General features: G+C 36.5%; 2 protein-coding genes across 2 annotated transcripts; both read left to right on the forward strand.

Moving 5' to 3' along the window:
- Positions 1–523: 523 nt before the first annotated feature.
- LOC117341653 (carbohydrate sulfotransferase 1-like) lies at positions 524–4,732 on the forward strand. The gene is made up of 4 exons (XM_033903515.1): positions 524–648; positions 804–1,079; positions 2,777–2,951; positions 3,499–4,732. The coding sequence occupies exons 1-4, from the start codon at positions 579–581 to the stop codon at positions 4,280–4,282; spliced, it is 1,305 nt and encodes a 434-aa protein (XP_033759406.1). The 5' UTR covers positions 524–578; the 3' UTR covers positions 4,283–4,732.
- Positions 4,733–12,870: 8,138 nt separating this feature from the next.
- Positions 12,871–16,752, forward strand: LOC117341654 (carbohydrate sulfotransferase 1-like). The gene is made up of 4 exons (XM_033903516.1): positions 12,871–13,191; positions 14,108–14,242; positions 14,882–15,062; positions 15,670–16,752. Exons 1-4 carry the CDS (start codon positions 13,119–13,121, stop codon positions 16,460–16,462), a joined length of 1,182 nt encoding a protein of 393 aa, XP_033759407.1. The 5' UTR covers positions 12,871–13,118; the 3' UTR covers positions 16,463–16,752.
- The last annotated feature ends 4,580 nt before the right edge of the window (positions 16,753–21,332 follow it).

Consider the following 21,332-nt stretch of genomic DNA (forward strand, 5'->3'; position numbering starts at 1 on the left):
TTATGGTGGTTTGTTATATTAATCGGGGTATTGTCGAATGTAAAGGACGGAACAAAAGGAAGTTGTCTAGTTGATATTACGAGGGCCTCGGTTTTATTAGGATTAAAGGACATAAGCCATTCATTGGACCAAATTTCAAGTTTTAATAAGTCGCGTTTATCCTCCGTCTCAATAAGGTTAAGGTCATATGACAAAAAAGCACCTGCAGAAATAGTTCCATACATCGTGTTTAACATTTAAATATTCTAATAGCAATCATATAAGGACAAGCTCTGGAGAAATTGAAATTCCGTGAGCATATCAGATAACAATGTAAATATTGAGTGAGTCAGTAGTGCTGCCTCGGGTATCAACCAGCATACTACCACGGGATGGGTCTATTGTGTAACTCTTCCTGATATATATCACTCTTGTAGTGAAAAGTAATTAGTCAGCTGATGGCTTTTAGTAATTTATTCTCACTGTGTCCACCGACTCTGTACACGTCTGATGAACCTATATGCGGAATGTTACTCAATTCGCCATACGTCCGTAATTGTGTGATCATTGAAAATTAGAAAGCAGTTATCCGCTTCGACATGGGTATCAAAGAAAGGTGGAAGAATTGTGTGATTTTATTGATACTACTAATCCTTTTGGTCTGTTATTGTAAGTACATGTTTAAGTTAAAACCAGTCTTTTGATTCAGCTTCATTAGGTAGCTTCTAATTAAGTTCTGTGAAGTTTTGGGTCAATTTTATATCCGATCAGTGTATGCTGAAAATAATAGACATTTCTATTCTATTTATCTTGTATCCAAACAGATGAATATTCTATTGTACAAACAAAACCGGAAGTGAAAGGGACGGGACGAATTGGAAGCACCGGTGCAAAAGAGACAGGACGAATGGGGAAAACCGGTGCAAAACAGACGGGACGAGTTGGAAGCGTCGGTGTAAAAGGGACTGGACGAATTGGAAGCACCGGTGCAAAAGATATGGGACGAATTGGAAGTAAAAGCAAATCCATGAACAAGAATCAAGAGGCATATGGCAAAAATAAAGGACGCCTAAATCTCAATGTTACGCAAGGATCAGGGGGTAGGTAGTTTGGTGCCGTAGATCGTGAGTTCGAGGCCCGGTCAGGGCACGAGTCAAAAAGTTGTCTTCTTTTGTCATTTGTGTTACTATGTTATATATCTATTTATTAGCACAATGTATCATATACACTATGTATTGGTGATCCGAAGATATAGATTTCCTGTCGTTGTTGCACCGAGAAAAATATTTATAATATATGTACAATTCGTATCCATGTATGTAAATACATTGCGACCAGGTATTCATATCATCTAATAGACGACTTCCACACTGATCATGTCAGGGTATCGGGCTGACCATCACTGTGGCATTGAAACGTTCTTTTTTAAGAACGCCGATGTGGCGCAGCGGTATAAGCTGCTGGTATTTCTGGCTAGGCGATTGGGTGCCGTAGATCGTGAGTTCGAGTCCCGGTCAGGGCACGAGTCAAAACGTTGTCTTCCTTCGTCATGTGATGTATATATATAACATGTTAGTGGCATGTATTTTAAACAGGTAAAACATACAAGGTTGTATTCCGTATTTGCATTGTACTCGATTACTGACGAGGAGAAGTAAATCGAGGAGACATTTTGGACGAATACTGCTCGTACTTGGGTCGTTGTCAAGGAGTTGTGAATTGACGATATCTACATAAAGTTAATATCATAAGACTGTTTAAACCACAAAAAGTGTAAACTGTCACTAAAAGTACTGATATTGCAGAGATAGAACAGTCAGGATTATTGTCAATGAACCTAACATAGAATTAAACAATATAATACTGATATTCGTCCGCGGTAATGATGGGGTGATTGAAATACCTACATCACGAAGTCTTTCGCTCGGTAAACACGGAGCAAAGGAGATGATGTGGTCATTTAAGCATTGAACGGCTTTCAGTTGGCATTCATATTGACTATGAATGCCAACTGAAAGCCGTTCAATGCTTATATTTACCATCTGCGATTTTTTATTTGTCGTGCGATTTTTTTTTGAAATTTATTTAGAGATTATATGTAAATAGATATATACATTTCGTACATTAAAGATAGATTACATTTTTACTAGGGCATTTTATATTATGAATCGATAACACAGAAATTAAAATGTCTTATAGAAAGAAATTTTGGAAAAGAAGATGTATAACACCACAGGAAAAATACCAAATGAAGACAACTTTTTAGGTTGGTCTAGCCGGTTCTCTCATTATCATAACAATGCAATACTCAACCTTTCTTGGTAAGTGTTGATCGATGAATCAGTTTCAAAATCAACCTGAAACAACATCGAGATGTTTATTCTCCCAGGTCAAATATTTCTGTCTGATTGACATGTGTTCTCTGAAAATCCGTGTTGGAACTCCAGGAGGAACATTCCCCCACAAAGAGCGGAGACAGTACATATCCTTAATCAAGATTTAGAGTTTCTTACTATAAAACATCAATTTTACACTGCCTATTATAGTCATTTATCGTTGAATTTCCTCTCCTAAAAGAAATATCAAAGTGACATCATCCACCGAAAATATACCATTCAAAAAAAATATTGGTTTAAATATGATAATATTAAATTTCGAATGCTATTCTTATATATTTCAGCATCATTTGTTTCTTAAACCACCAAATACCATTAAAAAATATTGGTTTAAATATGATAATATTAAATTTCGAATGCTATTCTTATATATTTCAACTTCATTTGTTTCTTAAACAAAGGATCTCAAGTATTACTGATGACGTATCTGCGGTCCGGGTCCAGTTTTCTTGGTGCGATAGTCCAACAGGTGCCGAGAGCCCTTTACTCGTTTGAACCTATGAAGAGTTATTTGACCAGACAAACTTACATATCAACTGAACGAGGCACGTGTCTCTTCTCAAACGATCGCTGCACGTGAGTACCGTTAATTGCCTTTTCCTAATTATTGGATTAATGGAAATCCCTTATATTAGTTGAAATACCTCATGTAGCATCACCGGATGCTATCAGAAATGGTCTAAAACTATTGTTTCTGTCCATTTTTCCATTTATAAGAGAGTTTGATATTTTTGTTTATGTGGAGCAAATAACCATACACAATCTATCTGAATGATGATATTTCAAAAGACAAGCCTACACAATTTGGAGGTATATAGAGGAAAACTGTTAGTATGTTTGATACATTTGAGCTATGAATATAATGATGCAGTTTCATTAAGTTGGTTTGGTGTGGTTTATTTTGTTTAACGTCCTATTAACATCCAAAGTTATTTAAGGACGGCCTCCCGTGCGTGCGACATGAATGCGTGTGGTAAGTGCGTATGTGTGTTTTGGGAGGCTGCCGTATGTTCGTGTTAAGTTTATTTCCAGTTAAACGCATACCGTTTACAATTAGCTATAGCTACATATGACGATGCTTGCGTTGTAAAATCTGAACGTTTTCTAATCTTGTTTTACGCAGTCCCACGCCCAAGGACGACTACAGCGGAATTATGGAAAACTTCAAGAACTTTTACGAATGTGAATTACGAATACTAGATCCGTTCTTAAGGAGAAGAATATCAGGTCGAAAATGTCATCTTGAAGACGATCAGGAAAAATGCATTTCCGAAATGATTCCTTATTGCAAATCTGGGACAAGAATCGCAAAGACCATTCGGTTATCCATGGACGTGGTGGATGTATTGATGGAAAAGTTTCCGAATCTCAAGGTGATACACTTATTAAGAGATCCACGAGGTATGATAGTATCCAGGATGAAAACTATCCCTGCACTCGGTATTAGAAAAATGGACATGTCTCTTGCGGCCCGTGCTGTGTGCGATAGGTATAACCGAGATATTAGAATAGGACAATCTTTGGACGTCAAATACCCCAACAGAATAAAAACCGTGCTATATGAACAGATAGTGGAGAAACCTCTGGAAACCTCCCTTCGAATATTTCAATTTTTGGGTCTACACCCGAACAAAAACTTTAATACCTGGATGAATGAACATATTGCTGGAGTACAGAAAGTGGCTAATCCGCCGGATACTCACAATCACGCATACAGTACCTATCGTGCCAATTCGTCGGCCACTGCGAACGCTTGGAGGTCACGTCTGATATTCGAAAATGTCGTAAAGATCGACAAGGAGTGTTCTCAGCTGTATGATTATACAGGTTATGTGTCGGTAAAGAGTTCAACACAACTGACAAATTTTAATATTCCTCTTCGAAAGAAGAATGCTAATTTTCCCTAGATAATCGGACTTTTAAATTACAAGTACGAGGTTCTGAAATATATAATTGTTTGAATTGCAGAATGTTTATATTAAATGACGTAAAAGATTTTCCGCTCAGAACTTTCACCTTTGATAAATATATAGACTAAACAGTGCATTGTTGTAACTTATCAGAGACGGTGCTAGTTTATCGCCCCTTACAGATGTTGTCATCCAAAGCAATATGGGTATGGATAATACAAAATCAGGATATACAAAAAAAACAAAAAACAAAAACAAAAAAACAAAAAACAAAAAAAAAACCGTCCAACACGATATGACTGTTGTGTGATGGCGGGTATAAGTATCTTTGACGGACATAGCTTCATATATAGTGAGAGACCATAACAATAAACACCAAGAATGAAAAATGAATAATTTGTGTTTAATTAAAAAAAACCCTGTGCGGAAATAAAACCGAACGACTTCTGTAGGTGTTTATTTTTATATTTTGTTTACGCATGAAAAGAAAAAAAAAATATAATAACCAAAACGGATACAGTTTGTTCCCAATGTTACGAATCATGAGGTTCATTAAACATCCATACTGTCTTTTTAGGTCACCAAGAATAGTAGTAAAATACTATAGTAATATTCAGCGCTCTACGTCACAGGGACGTACCAAGTAGATAATGCTTAACAACAGACGACAAAATAGTCATATTCAGGGACTTACCAATCAGATTATACTTAACATTATTCCAGAGGATTTTTTTTTTTTTTAACTGCAATACTTTAAAAAACTCCCCATGGCTTATGATTAGATGAAGTCAGGCGTGGGCTTGTACAATTAGAATCGCGATATATTTGCCAATAACATTTTGTAACATGATACAATATGGTGTAGTTGATTGGCTGAAAATGAATACGAAATTCGTAAATAATATTTATTATTAAGTTGTTTTTTTCATTCTTCTGGCACTTTTAATATTCACGTGTTCCATTTCTATACTCAGATAGTAGTAAAGTTAGAATAACCGACGGTCTGAATTATCTTACATTTCTAACTGATAATTAGTTAGTAAAATACAACACTTAGAGGTATCGTGCATCATGAATTTTGTACAGAAATACATGTTCATACTGGACACGCGTTTTTAGCTTCAATCAAGTGTGTTTCACATTCTGTCCGAGAACCCTTCTACGTAGCCGTCTGGGTAACAGACGTACGTAAAGATAAAATAGTGACCAGTTCATGTTTATATCACGGGAGTGAGATTGTGATGTTTCTGGTAATTGGTCTAAACCGGTCACCAAAGAGAACTCCCGTATACTATATACAGAGTGTAGCTGAATCATTCCAAATTAATATACGTACATTAAACAATATCTATTCATTGGATTCAGGAATATACATGAATATGTATGTACAAGCGGAAGTTGATTCCTTTTCCTCAACGCAAGACATTGTACGAGGTCTGATTGATAAGTTGCGAGCCTCGTATTGAAGAATTCTAATTTTGCCGGACATATTGTAATACATTTCAACATAATCCCCTTCAGTATTTATACGCTTTTGCCAGCGGTGTTTAAGGGCCTCAATACCACTTGTATAGAACTCCTTTTTCTTGGATGTTCAGAAAGTCATCCACGGCATGATAGTGTTAGGTTCAGGATGCCTGAAATAGCTGTTTTCATTTTGGAAACAGACGAAAGTCTGATTAAGCGAGATCAGGTGAATAAGGCTGATGCTCAATCAATTTAAAGCCACAATCGTGAATGGCAGCCATGGCAATGTCTCTTTCACCATTACCCAAACTCTAACTGGTATTCTCCATTTTGCAAAAACCGATTGCAATCTTAATTTTAAAACATTTTGCTTTTCTATAGATTCATAGAACCACTATTAATTTGAGGTTCGTCCTGTGCAGCCTAAGGTTATTGTACTTAATGACATTGATTGATATTAGCTAATGCCATTGCTCATTTCGTGTTTATAATGACGACCGTTTGACGACTGATCGACTGAGGCAGTTAAATCAACATAAAGAGACTCATATTCAGCCGCATATATATATTTATTTAGACTTTCGATGTATCAGACCATTTATAAAACAAGAGGCCTATAGGGCCTGCATCGCTCACCTGGATATTTCAGTAGTTATGGCAAAATAAACCTATTTCAGTTATTCCAGGTATTTCAAATATTTTTCTACGATTGAACTGTCTATGCCAACAATGGTTTCAAACTACAGGTGGACCAAATCCTGTTATTCTCCGAAAAGAAAAAGATTTCTAAAACAAATGCTATATTTTGCTATATTCCCCTATTGGGCCCCCTTTGTCCCACCCGAACAGGGTCACATCCTCGACTTATACATTAGATTTTCTTTACCTAGGAATTCTCTAGACCAAATATCACCAAAATACATTCAGTTGTTCAGGACTAGTAGGGATTTCAAGGATTAACCTTAATTTCCCCTATTGTACCCCATCCCTACAGCCCCAGGGGAGCCAAACCCTCCGTTTATACAACGTTTGCTCTCCTTTGCCAAAGGGATGTCCGACATTAAAACAAAACTAAAAACCGACAAGACGAAGGCGAATAGAAGGAGAATATGAACACGTGTTCCGGAACAATAGGCGGGTCCTACTTCAGTGGCGACACCTGCCGTACAAATCCAGTGTAAATCACATTCTTAGATTGAACACTACGACCATCAAATTCAAATTCAAATTCATTTTATTCTCTTTTCACATATTGAGATGATGTATAGAGAAAAACATATTAACAATATAATATATACAATAAAGTAGTGTTCGTGGTTGATACGTGGCACTGTTTCACAACAAAATATTTTCATTCTTAATTATCAAGGAGGACAAATCAGGTTATTAATAAATCTGATAAAAATACACATTTTCATTAGTTTTTTAACATTAGTTATATTCATTAGTTTGTTAAATGTAATAATATTCGGTCTTGACCAATAGTATTTGTCTATATATATATATAATTCTGTGACCATCATCAATCAATGATACATTCTCACAAAAAAAAATATCAACAACTATTTAATAGTGAACATAATCACCATCACTGAACTGATCATATTGTACAATCATACAAACTCGGCAGACAAGGTGGTATATATAGAAAGTAAACGTCGTTCCTCGATTGACCATTATGACACTACAGGGGGTAGCGACTGGTTGATTTGAATACATTTCCAGGCAGTAATAGAGATGATATTGAATGGATTATTGAATTGAATATACATGTTTTTCACGCAACTGATGTTGAAACATATGAGCCAGGATGTAGTTAGACTAATCCTTGAGTTATCAAGTGTATAATAAGGGACCATCGCGTACAGATATTCACTTTCGGACATCCGGATATCGAATGCAGCACAAAGAGGAGGGAGACAGAACTTAAGAGTTACATAGCTGTCCTAGCATCACCCATCTTCGCTAACCAAGGGTTACTCTACGCTAAGCTCCATTTGAAATGGAGCTTAGCGTAGAGTAACCCTTGGTTAGCGAAGATGAGCATCACCAGGTAGGGCACATTTACGCGAAAGCTATTGGGCCACAAAAAAAACCTCACGTATGATTTTGAGATGTATGGGGTATTAATGGAGCAGGTGAAAAAGAAAACAAATCGCGAACATAAGCCCAAAAGTAGCGAATTATTATACGTAGAAAAAGTTTTAGGCTTGGTTTGGTCTGTATATTGTTTAACAGCCTATCAACGGCTATGGTCCATTTAGGATGGCCTTTCTTGCGTGCAAGATGAATGTGTATTCTGATTAAGTGTTTATTTGCGGTACGTTCGTGTTTGTGATAGCGCGGAAGTGATGGTTTGGTTTGGTTTATTTTGTTTAACGTCCTATAAACAGCTAAGGACATTTAAGGACGTCCTCCCGTGCGTGCGACATACATGCGTGTGGTGAGTGCGTATGTGTGTTTTAGGAGGCTGCGGTATGTTCGTGTTAAGTCTCCTTGTGATAGGCCGGAACTTTTGCCGATTTATAGTGCTACCTCTAAGCGCCCGCTGTCAGTATAATGTGACCAGGTAGGACAATGGCCTCAATGAGACAAACCACCAGGTGAGAGAGTGTCGAGAAGACTGTCGTACTAGCTATTATTTAGTTTAAAAAAACACCAGTACGTCTAATTATTGGCATTTTTTAAATTTTATTATGGATTTTATGTACCGGTATTTAAGAATCTTTCATTTGATTCGCTAATATCATCAGGTCAAACAGTTACTATGGATGGACGCATTTAATAATCTTCAGTATAAATAACTCTGATTAACATTTAATTAAATTTACATTTGACGAACATTTTGTGTCGGGAGATTAAATCATTAAAAGATTTTGGTAACTGAGCACGTGGTGACGTAGAGCACGGACGTATTGCTACCGGAGAGACATTTCTGTCCTATTTTGATGTTTTAATGTGACTTTTTATTACATATTTTATGAATGTATGTGTGGAAGAGGAAAGTAAACCAAGTGAGTTTTCTATTTGGTGATTTTTATCAAGGAATATTGACTTATTTCGTGTTTTAATGAGATACTGTAACAGGAATGGATAGTGTTAGTTTATGTTAGTGGGTTACTTATAACATACCTCGTGTTCTCAGTTAGCGTCGTTAGTAATATACCGGAAGCCTACTTACTTCCGCTTTTATATCATTCCGTAAGCTTCATGTAACGATATCGCTCATTGGTTGATACTTTGTATTGTTAGCTATAGGATATAAATAGCGGGTGCACGTGTAGTTCGTTAGCCAGACGGATGCGTTGAGTCGCTGGACAGCTCACTTCTCTAGCTTTATCTATTAACAGCTACGGTCATTTAAGGACGTCTCCCGTGCGTGCGACATGCATGCGTGTGGTGAGTGCGAATGTGTGTTTTGGAAGGCTGCCGTATGTTCGTGTTAAGTCTCCTTGTGATAGGCCGGAACTTTTGCCGATTTATAGTGCTACCTCACTGAAGCATACTGCGAAAGACACCCAGCAGCACACCCCACCCGGTCACATTATACTGACAACGGGCGAACCAGTCGTCCCAGTCCTAATATGCCGAGCGCTAAGCAGGAGCAGCAACTGCAATTTTCAAAGACTCTGATATGTCTCGGCCAGGGGACAGAACCCAAAGCTTTCCTCATAGCGGCGAACGCTCAACTAAAGGCCAAAAGTGAGGCATTGTCAAGGGAGACATTGGGAAGAAGAAAGTTGTTCAGAAAGAAGAGAAAAGATAAGATCCCAAATTTAGTCGCCTCTTACGATCATGCAATGGGGGCAGCTGGTACAATTCTTAGGCCCTACCTGCAGGGTAGTATTAGAACAGTGTATTGATTCCAAACTCAGTGATTATGTAAATCTACAAATGTCACAGTTATCTGCCCTTAAATCAAATATTCGGGGGCAAGAAAAGGATAGGGATTCCAACAGGGATATTTTGGAAGAACACGAACAATACTAGCGTCGTACCTGTTTAACTTTCCTTCATGTCCCTGTGCCCGGACAGATAGAGTACAAATAATACTAGAGTCGTACCTGTTTAACTTTCCTTCATGTCCCTGTGCCCCGGGCAGATAGAGTACAAGGATTCAATGCATTACAGGCAGTTATCAGTGTGTATCAAAACAGTATGGGTGTCAATTCTATCACCGAGAAATCGATATCGCGCTGTCACATTATTGTGCCTATAACTGGTAGTATAGCCACTGTGATCATCAGCTTTTATTGATACAATAACCGGGAACTTGTGTTCAGTTACAAGAAAAAACCTTAAAGGAAGTGGTACGATGGTTAAAGAATCGTGAACGAGCTAAACAAAAAAGATTAAATCTTTTTGGACCAGAGACAGATTAGTTACCAAAGGTAAAAAAGTTACCAGAAAGAATGAAAAAGAGAAAATACAGTTATCTAAAATGAGAAATATTACCACTCCGATATCTCTTATGACCTCTTGCCACCTAGTGTTGCTTTAAACTATCTCTTTCAATTAAGAAACAGAAATGATTTTACGGTTGCAAATTATAGACTAGCCAGTACTCGATCTTTCATTTACCATCAACTTTGCTTTCTTTGAACGGATTTTTGAACGGATTTTTGCCAAAAGATCCCTCTTCTCCGAAATCTGACTTACTCAACACTAATGGTATTCATTATACTGTAGCAGACTACGGGTATGAGCGTCCAGCTCGAGACAAACAATGACGTCTCTGACTGTATACAGTGAACCAGTTGTTTATAAGACTTTTCTGATGTACATTTGTATTTTTAAAAGGACGTCGGGACACCAATCCTTCCTACGCATTTATTTTTGTTTTCCTTTATTTATATCCAATAATCTATATGAATAATACAGTGAAATGGAGAGGAATTGTATATTGACTGTTACTGGTATGGCATGATAATATTGAAGAAAAGAAAAATTTATTTGTGAGAATGCACAATATTTTTTTTTTAAATCGTTAACATAATTGTTCAATATTATTTCAGCGTCTACCTGTACTTTTCCTGCTATGAGGAAAACAGCAAAAGTTATGCCCCTTTTTGAAAATATGCACTCCCCATCAAATTACCGTCTAATTTCATTGTGATATTCCGTAAATTTTGAGAGGGTTACTCCATTGGTAACATGAAGGCAGGAGTCCCTCAGGGCTCTATTCTCAGTCCTATACTTTTTTATGATGTCTCTGAAATTTCACGCTCTTCATCTCGTCTTTTCGCTGATGATAAATCTATTATTAGATTGTCTTCCTTATGTGTTGAATTAAATCAATACTAACAATCTCTTGATTCCTGGGTTAATCGGGGTCGCGGTGGCCGAGTGGTTAAGGTGTCCCCACACTTTATCACTAGCTCTCCACCTCTGGGTTACAAGTTCGAAACCTACGTGGGGCAGTTGTCAGGTACTGACCGTATGCCGGTGGTTTTTCTCCGGGTTCTCCGGCTTTCCTCCACCTCCAAAACCTGGCACGTCCTTAAATGACCCTGGCTGTTAATAGGACGTTAAATAAAACAAACACCACTGGGTTGTGAGTTCGAACCTACGTGGGGCAGTTGCCAGGTACTGACCATAGGTCGGTGGTTTTTCTCCAGGTACTCCGGCTTTCCTCCACCTCCAAAACCAGGCATGTCCTTAAATGACACTGGCTGTTAATAGGACGTTAAACAAAACAAACAAATCCTAGGTAAATCAATGGCAAGTTTTAACCCTTGTGAAACGGAAGGTTTGTTTATAACAAAGTCTGTAAATACAAACTGCCAGCTTGATATTATCTTTGGTGGCGAGTTTTTAAATTCTGTTTTTGAATCGTCTGATGATGTCTATTATATTTATTATACAGCAATGAAGAAAATAAATGCAATCAGGAAGTTGAAATATATTCTTAATAAGAAAACTATGTTGAAAATTGATAACTCTTTCATTTTACCACTATTTGAATATGCCCGTGAATTATGGGATGAATGTAATCTGCATGAATCAGAATCAATTGTAAAGGCTCAAAGAGAAGCACTACGTATCATTTCTGGTTTTCATCATATGTGAATATCACTGCTCCATATTTTGAAACAGGTTTAGAAAAGTTACCAGAAAGAATGAAAAAGAGAAAATACAGTTATTTAAAATGAGAAATAGTACCACTCCGATATCTCTTATGACCTCTTGCCACTTAGTATTGAATTAAACAATCGTTTTCCATTAAGAAACAGAAATGATTTTACGGTTACAAATTACAGAATAACCAGTACTCGATCTTTCATTTCACCGTCAACTTGGCTTTCTTTGAACGGTTTCAACCTGGAAATTAGCTATTTCACATCCACTAAATCACCAAAAAGCACATTCCTTTTATAGATTTGGTGAAATTAAATTACATATGTTGCATACAAAGTTGGGGCGTTTGGAATATGTTTAACTGAATCTTCTGATTCCCTCTAAGAATACCTGTTTTTTCCATGTCCTCATTATATTATACAAAGACGCACCCTTTTCCAAATTTCTTACTGATTTAAACGTATTGCTCCAAGGAAATGAAAATCCGACGTAAGATCTAAACACAAACATTTTCAGAAGTGTGCTAAATTATACAAATTCCAGCCAAAGGCTCCGATACAATTTCTCATATTATATAGTATTATTTTGGAGAGGGTCTTAGTAATGTTGTAATAAATTTTGACTAATCCTTTATGCTTTTGTTGAAGCAAGTAAAATATGTTAAAAAAAGACGATGATTTTTCAATGTTTGCATGAAATTATATGAGAAGCCTGTTTATATAATGTATATTTCAAAACTGAATATAAAATTACAGAGTGAAGCGAGCAAACAATTATCAACACTTAACTGGTATAAGACATTGGAAGCTACTGTGTGGTCATAATGACCTGCTAAATACCTGTGGGCATGTCTATGTTTGCTTGTATGTATTAATTGCCGTTTGTTTTGGAGAAATCAACATTGAAAACCATTTGTAAAACCATTCCTTGGCGAATTCAGCCTTAGGGGGGTCAGTAGTGTTGTGTGTGTAATAATGTTCAAATGGTATTCTACCTTGGGATAATTTCTGTTATAAATACATTTGGTTCCAGATATATATCATACTAGTGTGAAATATAATTAGGTTGTAGTCAGTAGTCTGTATATGAGTGTACTATATATCTGTTCACTAGGGTTTCAACACGGGACGGACATGTAATACGAACGTGGCAATGTTCATATTGTACTAGTCATCAAGACGTCACATAGAAACATTCAATGATTGTGTTAGGAAAATCTTAACATAAAGTAATATAACATCACTGTGATGTTTTGTGGACCCTGAAGCGACACTTGAAACTTTTTGGAATGAAGAATCTAAGAGAGAGATGGAAGATTGGATTTCTCCTGCTGTTATCTGTAGCCGTTTTATTTACTTTTTGTAAGTATATACTTTATTAAGCTTATGAAGCGAGGTTAGCTATATCACTGAATTTGCTATATCACTAGATTGGCTATGTCACTATATTGACTATATCGCAAGATTGGCTATATCGCTAGATTGGCTATATCGCAAGATTGGCGATATCACAAGATTGGCTATATTGCAAGATTGACTATATCGCAAGATTGGCTATATCACAAGATTGGCTATATCGCAAGATTGGCGATATCACAAGATTGGCTATATCGCAAGATTGGCTATATCGCAAGATTGACTTTATCGCAAGATTGGCTATATCGCAAGATTGGAGATATCACAAGATTGGCTATATCGCAAGATTGGCTATATCGCAAGATTGGCGATATCACAAGATTGGCGATATCACAAGATTGGCGATATCACAAGATTGGCTATATCGCAAGATTGGCGATATCACAAGATTGGCTATATCGCAAGATTGGCGATATCACAAGATTGGATATATCACAAGATTGGCTATATCGCAAGATTGACTTTATCGCAAGATTGGCGATATCACAAGATTGGCTATATCACAAGATTGGATATATCGCAAGATTGACGATATCACAAGATTGGCTATGTCACTATATTGACTATATCGCAAGATTGGCTATATCGCAAGATTGGCTTTATCGCAAGATTGGCTATATCGATAGATTGACTATGTCGATAGATTGGCTATACCTTTAGATTGGCTCTGTCATTAATTTGCCTATATCACTAGATTGGCTATATGTTTTGATTGGCTATATCATTAGAATAGCTATATCGCTAGGTTGGCTATATCTTTATATTGACACCTTTTAAATAAAGTTTTATGTTGATTCTTTATCTATAGTTGGCTAATGTAGTTATTAGTCTTTTGAAATGTTATCATTTCTATTTTTCTTAGATAATTATACTCATATACATTCAAACATTATCGCGAAGGAGACGGGAGGAATTTCGAGTACAGACAAAGTCACCAACAAGAATGAAGCATCAGTAGAATTTAAGAAACGCCTTAATGTTACTGGAGAATCAAAAGGTATGTCAAATGCAAAAAAATAAACAAACAAACAAAAAACACAAAAAAAAAAAACAAATTGCTGATATTTTCACCAACATGGATTTTAATCCTGTTAATATATGCTTTTGCTTTCCTTGCCTATAACACTTGGTATGTTCTCTGTCGGAAAGAGTAAGCTGGAGGCACATTTTGAGCGGGTGCCATGTTGGGGTTGTATATTGGAGACACCTTAACTTTTGCCTGCATATTCTGGTATATATTTAAATGCTTAAATTTCAGTCATTTCAGTCTTTCTGATGGAACAAAAGGAAAGCATGTATGTACACTATATCGTAAATAAACGTCTCTCTATATTGTATATGGTTCCACAAAGGTTATGTTTTTTTCTCTGTTGGCCCTTTAGTTTCTATAGGTTCGTTTCCCGTAGATATATCTTCTATTGGTATAATACACGTGCTTGGTCAACGTTAAAATCATTGCACTATAGATGCATAAACATATTTTTAACGTTATTGCTTAAAAATTCAATTATCATTACTGAACTTGATAATAAATTGATATAACGACAAATAGACCGAAAGCTGTTACGAGAGCATTTCGTGAAAGTTGATATAATTCAATTCCTAAAAATATTTATATATAATGGTTCACTTACAGATGGGTATCAGATTTTATTGTTGACCTACTTACGGTCAGGCTCCACTTTCCTTGGAGATATTGTTCAACAGGTGCCCAGAGCACTTTACTCGTACGAACCCGCCAGGCATTACATGGCCAGACGACAGTCGTATATATCGCTGGAACGGGGCACGTGCGACTTCGCCAACGATAGCTGCAGGTCAGTAAACAAGTAACTGGTAAACAATTCAAATAAATATAACATGTTACCCGACACTCTAAAGATAACTATCGGTATATTTTATCCAATAAATAAGCACATGGCTGAATATTATGAGATAGCACTGTTGTCACAATAGTGTATATATATATATATATAATTAAAAATATATAATGTCCTTGTAATGGATATGCATAGTAATAATAATAAAAAACACAAACCAGAAATTCACACTAGCGCTTTCACATGCTTTGAGAGCAAGCTCTTCAGGTGTAATATATCATGTGTTTTATTTTCATGCCATTTAATCCATTCTTACTCTAGTGCATCTAACCCTGTTTGTTTAAACACCTTAAAATTAAATCAATTAGTCACCCTTAATTGAGCGGGGGAAAAAAAGAAAAAAATAATCTTTAAATGTTTAACAATTTATGGTGACATTTTGATAAAGTTATATATCATCAAAATAGTAAAGGAATATTTAGGGGACCAATATTTGTATTTCTCAGAATCCGGGTCTAGTCTAGATTTTAATCAAGCGGTCCCTTTAGGCATTTTACTTTTTAATACAGGTTAAAGTTTTGATGTATACTTGTTTTATACGCAGTCGCACGTCCAAGGAAGAATACAGCACCATAATGGAAAACATCCAGAACTTTTACAAATGTGATTTACATCATCTACATCCGTTCTTAAGGAAGGGTATATCCACAATTTCAGGACGAAAGTGCCATCGTGAGGTCGATCAGAAAAAGTGTATTTCTGAAATGCTTCCTTATTGTCAGTCTGGGACCAGGATCGTAAAAACCATCCGGTTGTCCATGGACATAGTGGATGTATTGATGGAAAAGTTTCCGAATCTCAAGGTTATACACTTACTGAGAGATCCACGAGGTATGATAGTGTCCAGGATGAGAACAATTACTCAGCTTCATCTAAAACAAATGGACATGTCTCTATCGGCGCGTGCTGTGTGTGATAGGTATAACCGAGATATAAGAATAGGACAATCTTTGGAAGTCAAATACCCCAACAGAATAAAAACCGTGCTGTATGAACAGATAGTGGAGAAACCACTGGAAACCTCCCTTCGGATATTTAAATTTTTGGGTCAGCAGCCGAATAGCAATTTCAAGTCATGGATGAGTGAGCACATTTCAGGAGACAATAACTCGTCCAACCCACTCGATACTCACAATCACGCATACAGTACCTTTCGCACCAATTCGTCAGCTACTGCGAACGCTTGGAGGTCACGTCTGAAATTCGAAAATGTCGTAAAGATTGACAATGAGTGTTCTCAGCTGTATGATTACACAGGTTACCTGGCTGTTAACAGTTCAACTCATTTGACAAATCTAAAAAATTCTCTTAGAAAGAAGAATGCAGAGTTTCCATAATCTTAATTATAACTCTGAATTTTCATTTGTTCTTCCTTCTGCATAAGATTATGATAAATAAAAAGGATAATTTCAAATGCAAAAAGTCTAAAAGCATCTGATGTTTAATTATGGAATATTAATATTAAATGATATGATGTTTTTGATCATTCACGTTTTCTCTTCTGTTTTAGCCATTTTATATCTGCTGTTCATTAGTAGCTATCAACAGATTTAAAATGTACGATATTGTTACAAGACAGAATTTGAGTAAAATGTTATCTCTTCTGCCATAATTAACATCTGCAATAATTATCCGAGTGTATAAATATATTGTATAAACAAACCCCCCTTGAATGTTAGGTGCTGGTGTCATCTGAACCGTTGATAAACGCTGTCTTTAAGGTTAAAAAAGCAATTGTGTGTAGGAAAAGCCACGAGAAGAAAATGATTTGTATGCAATTGATTATGTCTGGAGAATAAGGAGGATGGGGAAGCTGGGTGGTAGTCTCTTGCTTCAAAAGGTCTTGTACCAATTTACTTTTATGAGCTTGGGCGTTGTAGACAGACATTTTGTATTCCTGTCTTTGGTCTTTTTGTTAGAGTAAAATTTCTTAACCTTTTGCAGCGGCAATGTTACCTTTGGTGGTTGCAGTTTTTGGACTCCCTGATCTGTAGCAATCTTCTAAAAGAATAGAACCATTTTGGAAGTCTTCAACCAACGACAAACTGTACTCAAAGACAACGCAGAATTCCCATACACTTCACACAGTTCAGAAAATATCTTGTTTGCAGGAACATTCAGACTGCCTCTTGTTTTGATTCAAGCTTTGATTTGTAGATTCTCAGATGAACCCATAATTACTACAAATATTGACAGTATATACGAGTTGACCAACTTCATACGCTTGTAACTTTGTGATTATTCACATGTAGGTAATTAGGTATCAAACTATTGAAACGTGAAGACTTGGTTATAACTTAATTTTTCAGTTCTTTGGAAGCCCATTACTTGTAAAAACCCTCGTAGTAATGTTAACTGGCACGGGCTTACTTAAGTTATATTACCAGAATGCAAGGATGCTTTGCCGTTTGAAATGTAAATAATCACAAAAAAATACTGTATACCTGGTAATTTTCGCCCCCGTTTAATTTTCGCCATTTTCACCCTTTGAAGATAGGGCGAATTTAAGATGAAGGCGAAAATTTCAAGCTGAATTGAAGGATTTATAAACCATAGTACATGAATCAATTGTCGTCAGATCACAAACATACCATCTTACTTTTCCACTGTAAAATCACGTACTAAGCATTAAAATAATACATACTAAGTTATCTTAAAAATTCAGTTATTTTTTTTAAATTATGAAGACCAGTCATGATAAAAATGAAATACAGAGTGGCTCAAATTCCTGCCATGGAAAACACTAATTTTATGAGTTTAACGTCTCTTAAATGTGGCTTCCATTCATGTGTATGACACTGGTCAGTCATTAGTCACGGTACGGTAAACTTACAATTGATCATGTTTGCTTAAAATCACCCATGCATACCCGATACTACTTGAATGAGCAGGGACTAAAAGAAAATCTGAACACAGGTAAATCGTCTTTGTTTCACACCTGATTACCTTTCATAGCTCATGCCGGTAAGACAATTGGGGAACTGGATAAGTCCAGAGTGGTCCGAGTGCAACTGTATTGAGAGTTCCGAATGGAATTTTCCGATTGTTTTTACAAACGAGGAAAAGGATATTTCTTGAAAACCATTTAGGGCGAATTCAAAACGGGTCAAATATGTTTTGTGTTGCTCAAGGGCGAAAATAACCTGGGGCGAAAATTACCAGGTATACAGTATTGCTTATTTTCTGATAAAGAATTACATTTGATATAACACACACTCATTTCTCAGTCATTTTTGACGTTCATGCTTGCATACCAGTTCTCGTGTAGTAGTTTGATTATAATAAAAGTTCAGTGCCATAACACAAATCTAGGAAGGGGCAACACAGATATACAATACAATGATTTGTGTTTACACTCAATACACGTTTGTCTCGTAACAGTATTTTGTTTGATGTCAAGTTCAACGAGAAGATTTAGCAAGTGCAACTCCTATTTACCACATAGATGAAACATTCAAAGGTAGGGATTCAAAATGACCTTAGAAGCAAATAGCATAGTTTGTATGTGCTTTTGGTAGCCTCCGTAGTCCCTAGTTTACACATAAGCATTTAAGTCCAAATATGTACATACGCAAGAATATAGTAACATCTCTGTGCCAAGAAATAAAGTATGCTTTTATCGGGGGAAATGATACAATATCAGTTCTTCAATTTGTTTTTAGAAAAGTGAATATAAACATGCTGCTAAAAATATGTCAGACATCATATATGTAAAGTAAGAAGTTACAATTACAGAAGAGATAAAAATGTGAATTTGAATAAGAATATGCTCTTTTTACATTAATTTTCTGAAGGTCAAAAATACAACTTCCAATTGCAGTCCATTCGAAAGTAAGTGCTAAAAACATCTCCAAACAGTATAAAGTAAATTGCGCAAAAATGGTAATGAGGATTTTTTTGCAAAGTAATTAAAATTGATTGGCAATATTACTATATACTTTTTAAAAGAAAAACGAGCATAGGGGGAAATCTGTGGCATTGATAAAATAATGTAAAGTGAACTGAAATAAAATGTTTATACTTGGTTTCATTAGTACACAGGGACTGACACCTACACTAATAACAAACTAAAGTGAAATTTCCACTTTCAAAATGACCACCATGTTCCCTGATAACCGCAAATATCAAATGGTCTTACAACTGCTCAATGAAATTTCAGACAAGAACTCTACTTGATAGATTTATGTTGGTTTACACATTAAACCACCTAATCTGGAATCCAATTTGGCTTCCTCGACCTAAAATCTAATTAGTCATATCAGTGTTGCCCCACATCGTAGTTCTGATTGTCCAAGTCAACCAAACCTAATACATTTTGTACATGGAAGATGACGTTTAGTAGCGAAATCTACATTACTTGAAGTTTGTCTTAAAACTGTTGACTTTTGGATGCAAAGGCGTGCTGGTTTCGAAGTGCATTTATTATCCAAAATAGTATAGGATACTGCATGACTACTCGGGCACATACTCCCATGGTTCTCTGTCCAGTAGGACATTAGCAATATCTGATATCGTCCAATGTCCCGTGAGTGCCGATAGATACAGATCTCGTAGTCGCCATCATCCCTGAGGTGCTCACCGATGTAGCCAGCTGCCAGTGATATTTGTTATGCCAGGAGATTGTCCGAAGGTATTCCATGTCTAACTTTAGAAAGTCACAACTATCTGCAGTTGCATCTAGTTTGATAAATAGTGCTTGGCATTTCTGGTAAGATCTGACTCACCCGTTACACTCTCAGCTAAGGCGTTGTGAACACTAAGACGCGTTCATTTTGTTAGTAAGCGCCCTATCCTTTTGTCTCGCTCTGGTGTTTAGTCAACATCGGTCATATAATATATCGCATTTAACGTCCTAATTATAATTAACAGCGATGGTCATTAAAAGACGTGGCCTCCATATGTCGGCATTACGTGAATGCGTACTACGGGTTGTTCTATATTAGGAAAGACGCGTGTATACATGTACAACAAGTCGTTTGGGTGACACACATCAAAGCTAAAAATCAACGCTTTGCACAAATGGTCACGCTTTGATCTTTGGTCAGGGTTAGTGTAAGTGATCAAGTTTTCTATATGCTAAGTAATTTTAAATGGACTGAATATTGCAGACATTCAAAATGTCATTTGTTCAAAAACAATTGACGGTTTTTTCCCACAAAATGCTTATGGTTCAAACCTTCCTATTTCGTTAAAGATATATACATTGTATATATATTTTTATCTTTTTTTTTGTGTGACAATCTGCGTTCTGAGTTTATTAATTAAGTTACGTAATTAATAGATTAGGCAAGTGTATCATCGATTAATTAGGGCTAATTGTATAGCCAAGAAGACCAACTTTGATGGCAAAAAGCAGTGTATCGGTGAATGGTTTCTAGGTGTAAACATTCCCTAGGCCGACCCCTATGGGAAAATAACATTGCCGGAAACCACACCTTTGAACGTATTTAATTAAACTGGGTTGCATGTCGTATTTTTGTTACATTATTTAAGGATTCCTTAGAAAATACAATTATAAAATAGCAATGGTGAGCGAAAACCGTTCCAACGAATACAACCCTAGACAGCTTAACAGATTCAATAATAAGAAAAAAGTCATAATAATGTGATATTTGATTTTACACTTTCGTTCCATCGGCGAATGGTGACTATTCTATAGGCAAACAGTGATAGAACATTCAAAAGGCGAACAATCAACGTTTCATAGGCGACAGTATACGTTCCATCAGCAAACAGTGAACGTTCTGTCGGCGAATAGTGAACGTTCTATTCGCAAATGATGAAAGTCCCATAGGCGAATAGTGAACGTCCCATAGGCCAACAGTGAACGTCCCATAGGCGAATAGTGAACGTCCCATAGGCCAACAGTGAACGTCCCATAGGCGAATAGTGAACGTTCCATAGGCCAACAGTGAACGTCCCATAGGCGAATAGTGAACGTCCCATAGGCGAATAGTGAACGTTCCATAAGCGAATAGTGAACGTCCCATAGGCGAATAGTGAACGTTCTATGGGCGAATAGTGAACGTCCCATAGGCGAATAGTGAACGTCCCATAGGCCAACAGTGAACGTCCCATAGGCGACATTTAACGTTCCATCGGCGAATAGTATACAATCGACGAAAGCCCCCAACACAATAAAGTGGTGTTTATCTATCTCATAAAGTGACGACAAAGTGATGAACCACCTGCTATTTTTCACAATTA

The sequence above is a fragment of the Pecten maximus genome, chromosome 14 (assembly GCF_902652985.1).
Source record: "Pecten maximus chromosome 14, xPecMax1.1, whole genome shotgun sequence".
In the NCBI taxonomy this organism is placed as follows: domain Eukaryota; kingdom Metazoa; phylum Mollusca; class Bivalvia; order Pectinida; family Pectinidae; genus Pecten; species Pecten maximus.

Coding starts and splice junctions, on each gene's coding strand:
- LOC117341654 (XM_033903516.1), top strand. CDS start 13,119: ATGAAGAATCTAAGAGAGAGATGGAAGATTGGATTTCTCCTGCTGTTA. Junction 13,192..14,107: donor AGCCGTTTTATTTACTTTTT/GTAAGTATATAC, acceptor TATTTTTCTTAG/ATAATTATACTCATATACAT. Junction 14,243..14,881: donor TGTTACTGGAGAATCAAAAG/GTATGTCAAATG, acceptor GTTCACTTACAG/ATGGGTATCAGATTTTATTG.
- LOC117341653 (XM_033903515.1), top strand. CDS start 579: ATGGGTATCAAAGAAAGGTGGAAGAATTGTGTGATTTTATTGATACTA. Junction 649..803: donor AATCCTTTTGGTCTGTTATT/GTAAGTACATGT, acceptor GTATCCAAACAG/ATGAATATTCTATTGTACAA. Junction 2,952..3,498: donor TTCTCAAACGATCGCTGCAC/GTGAGTACCGTT, acceptor TGTTTTACGCAG/TCCCACGCCCAAGGACGACT.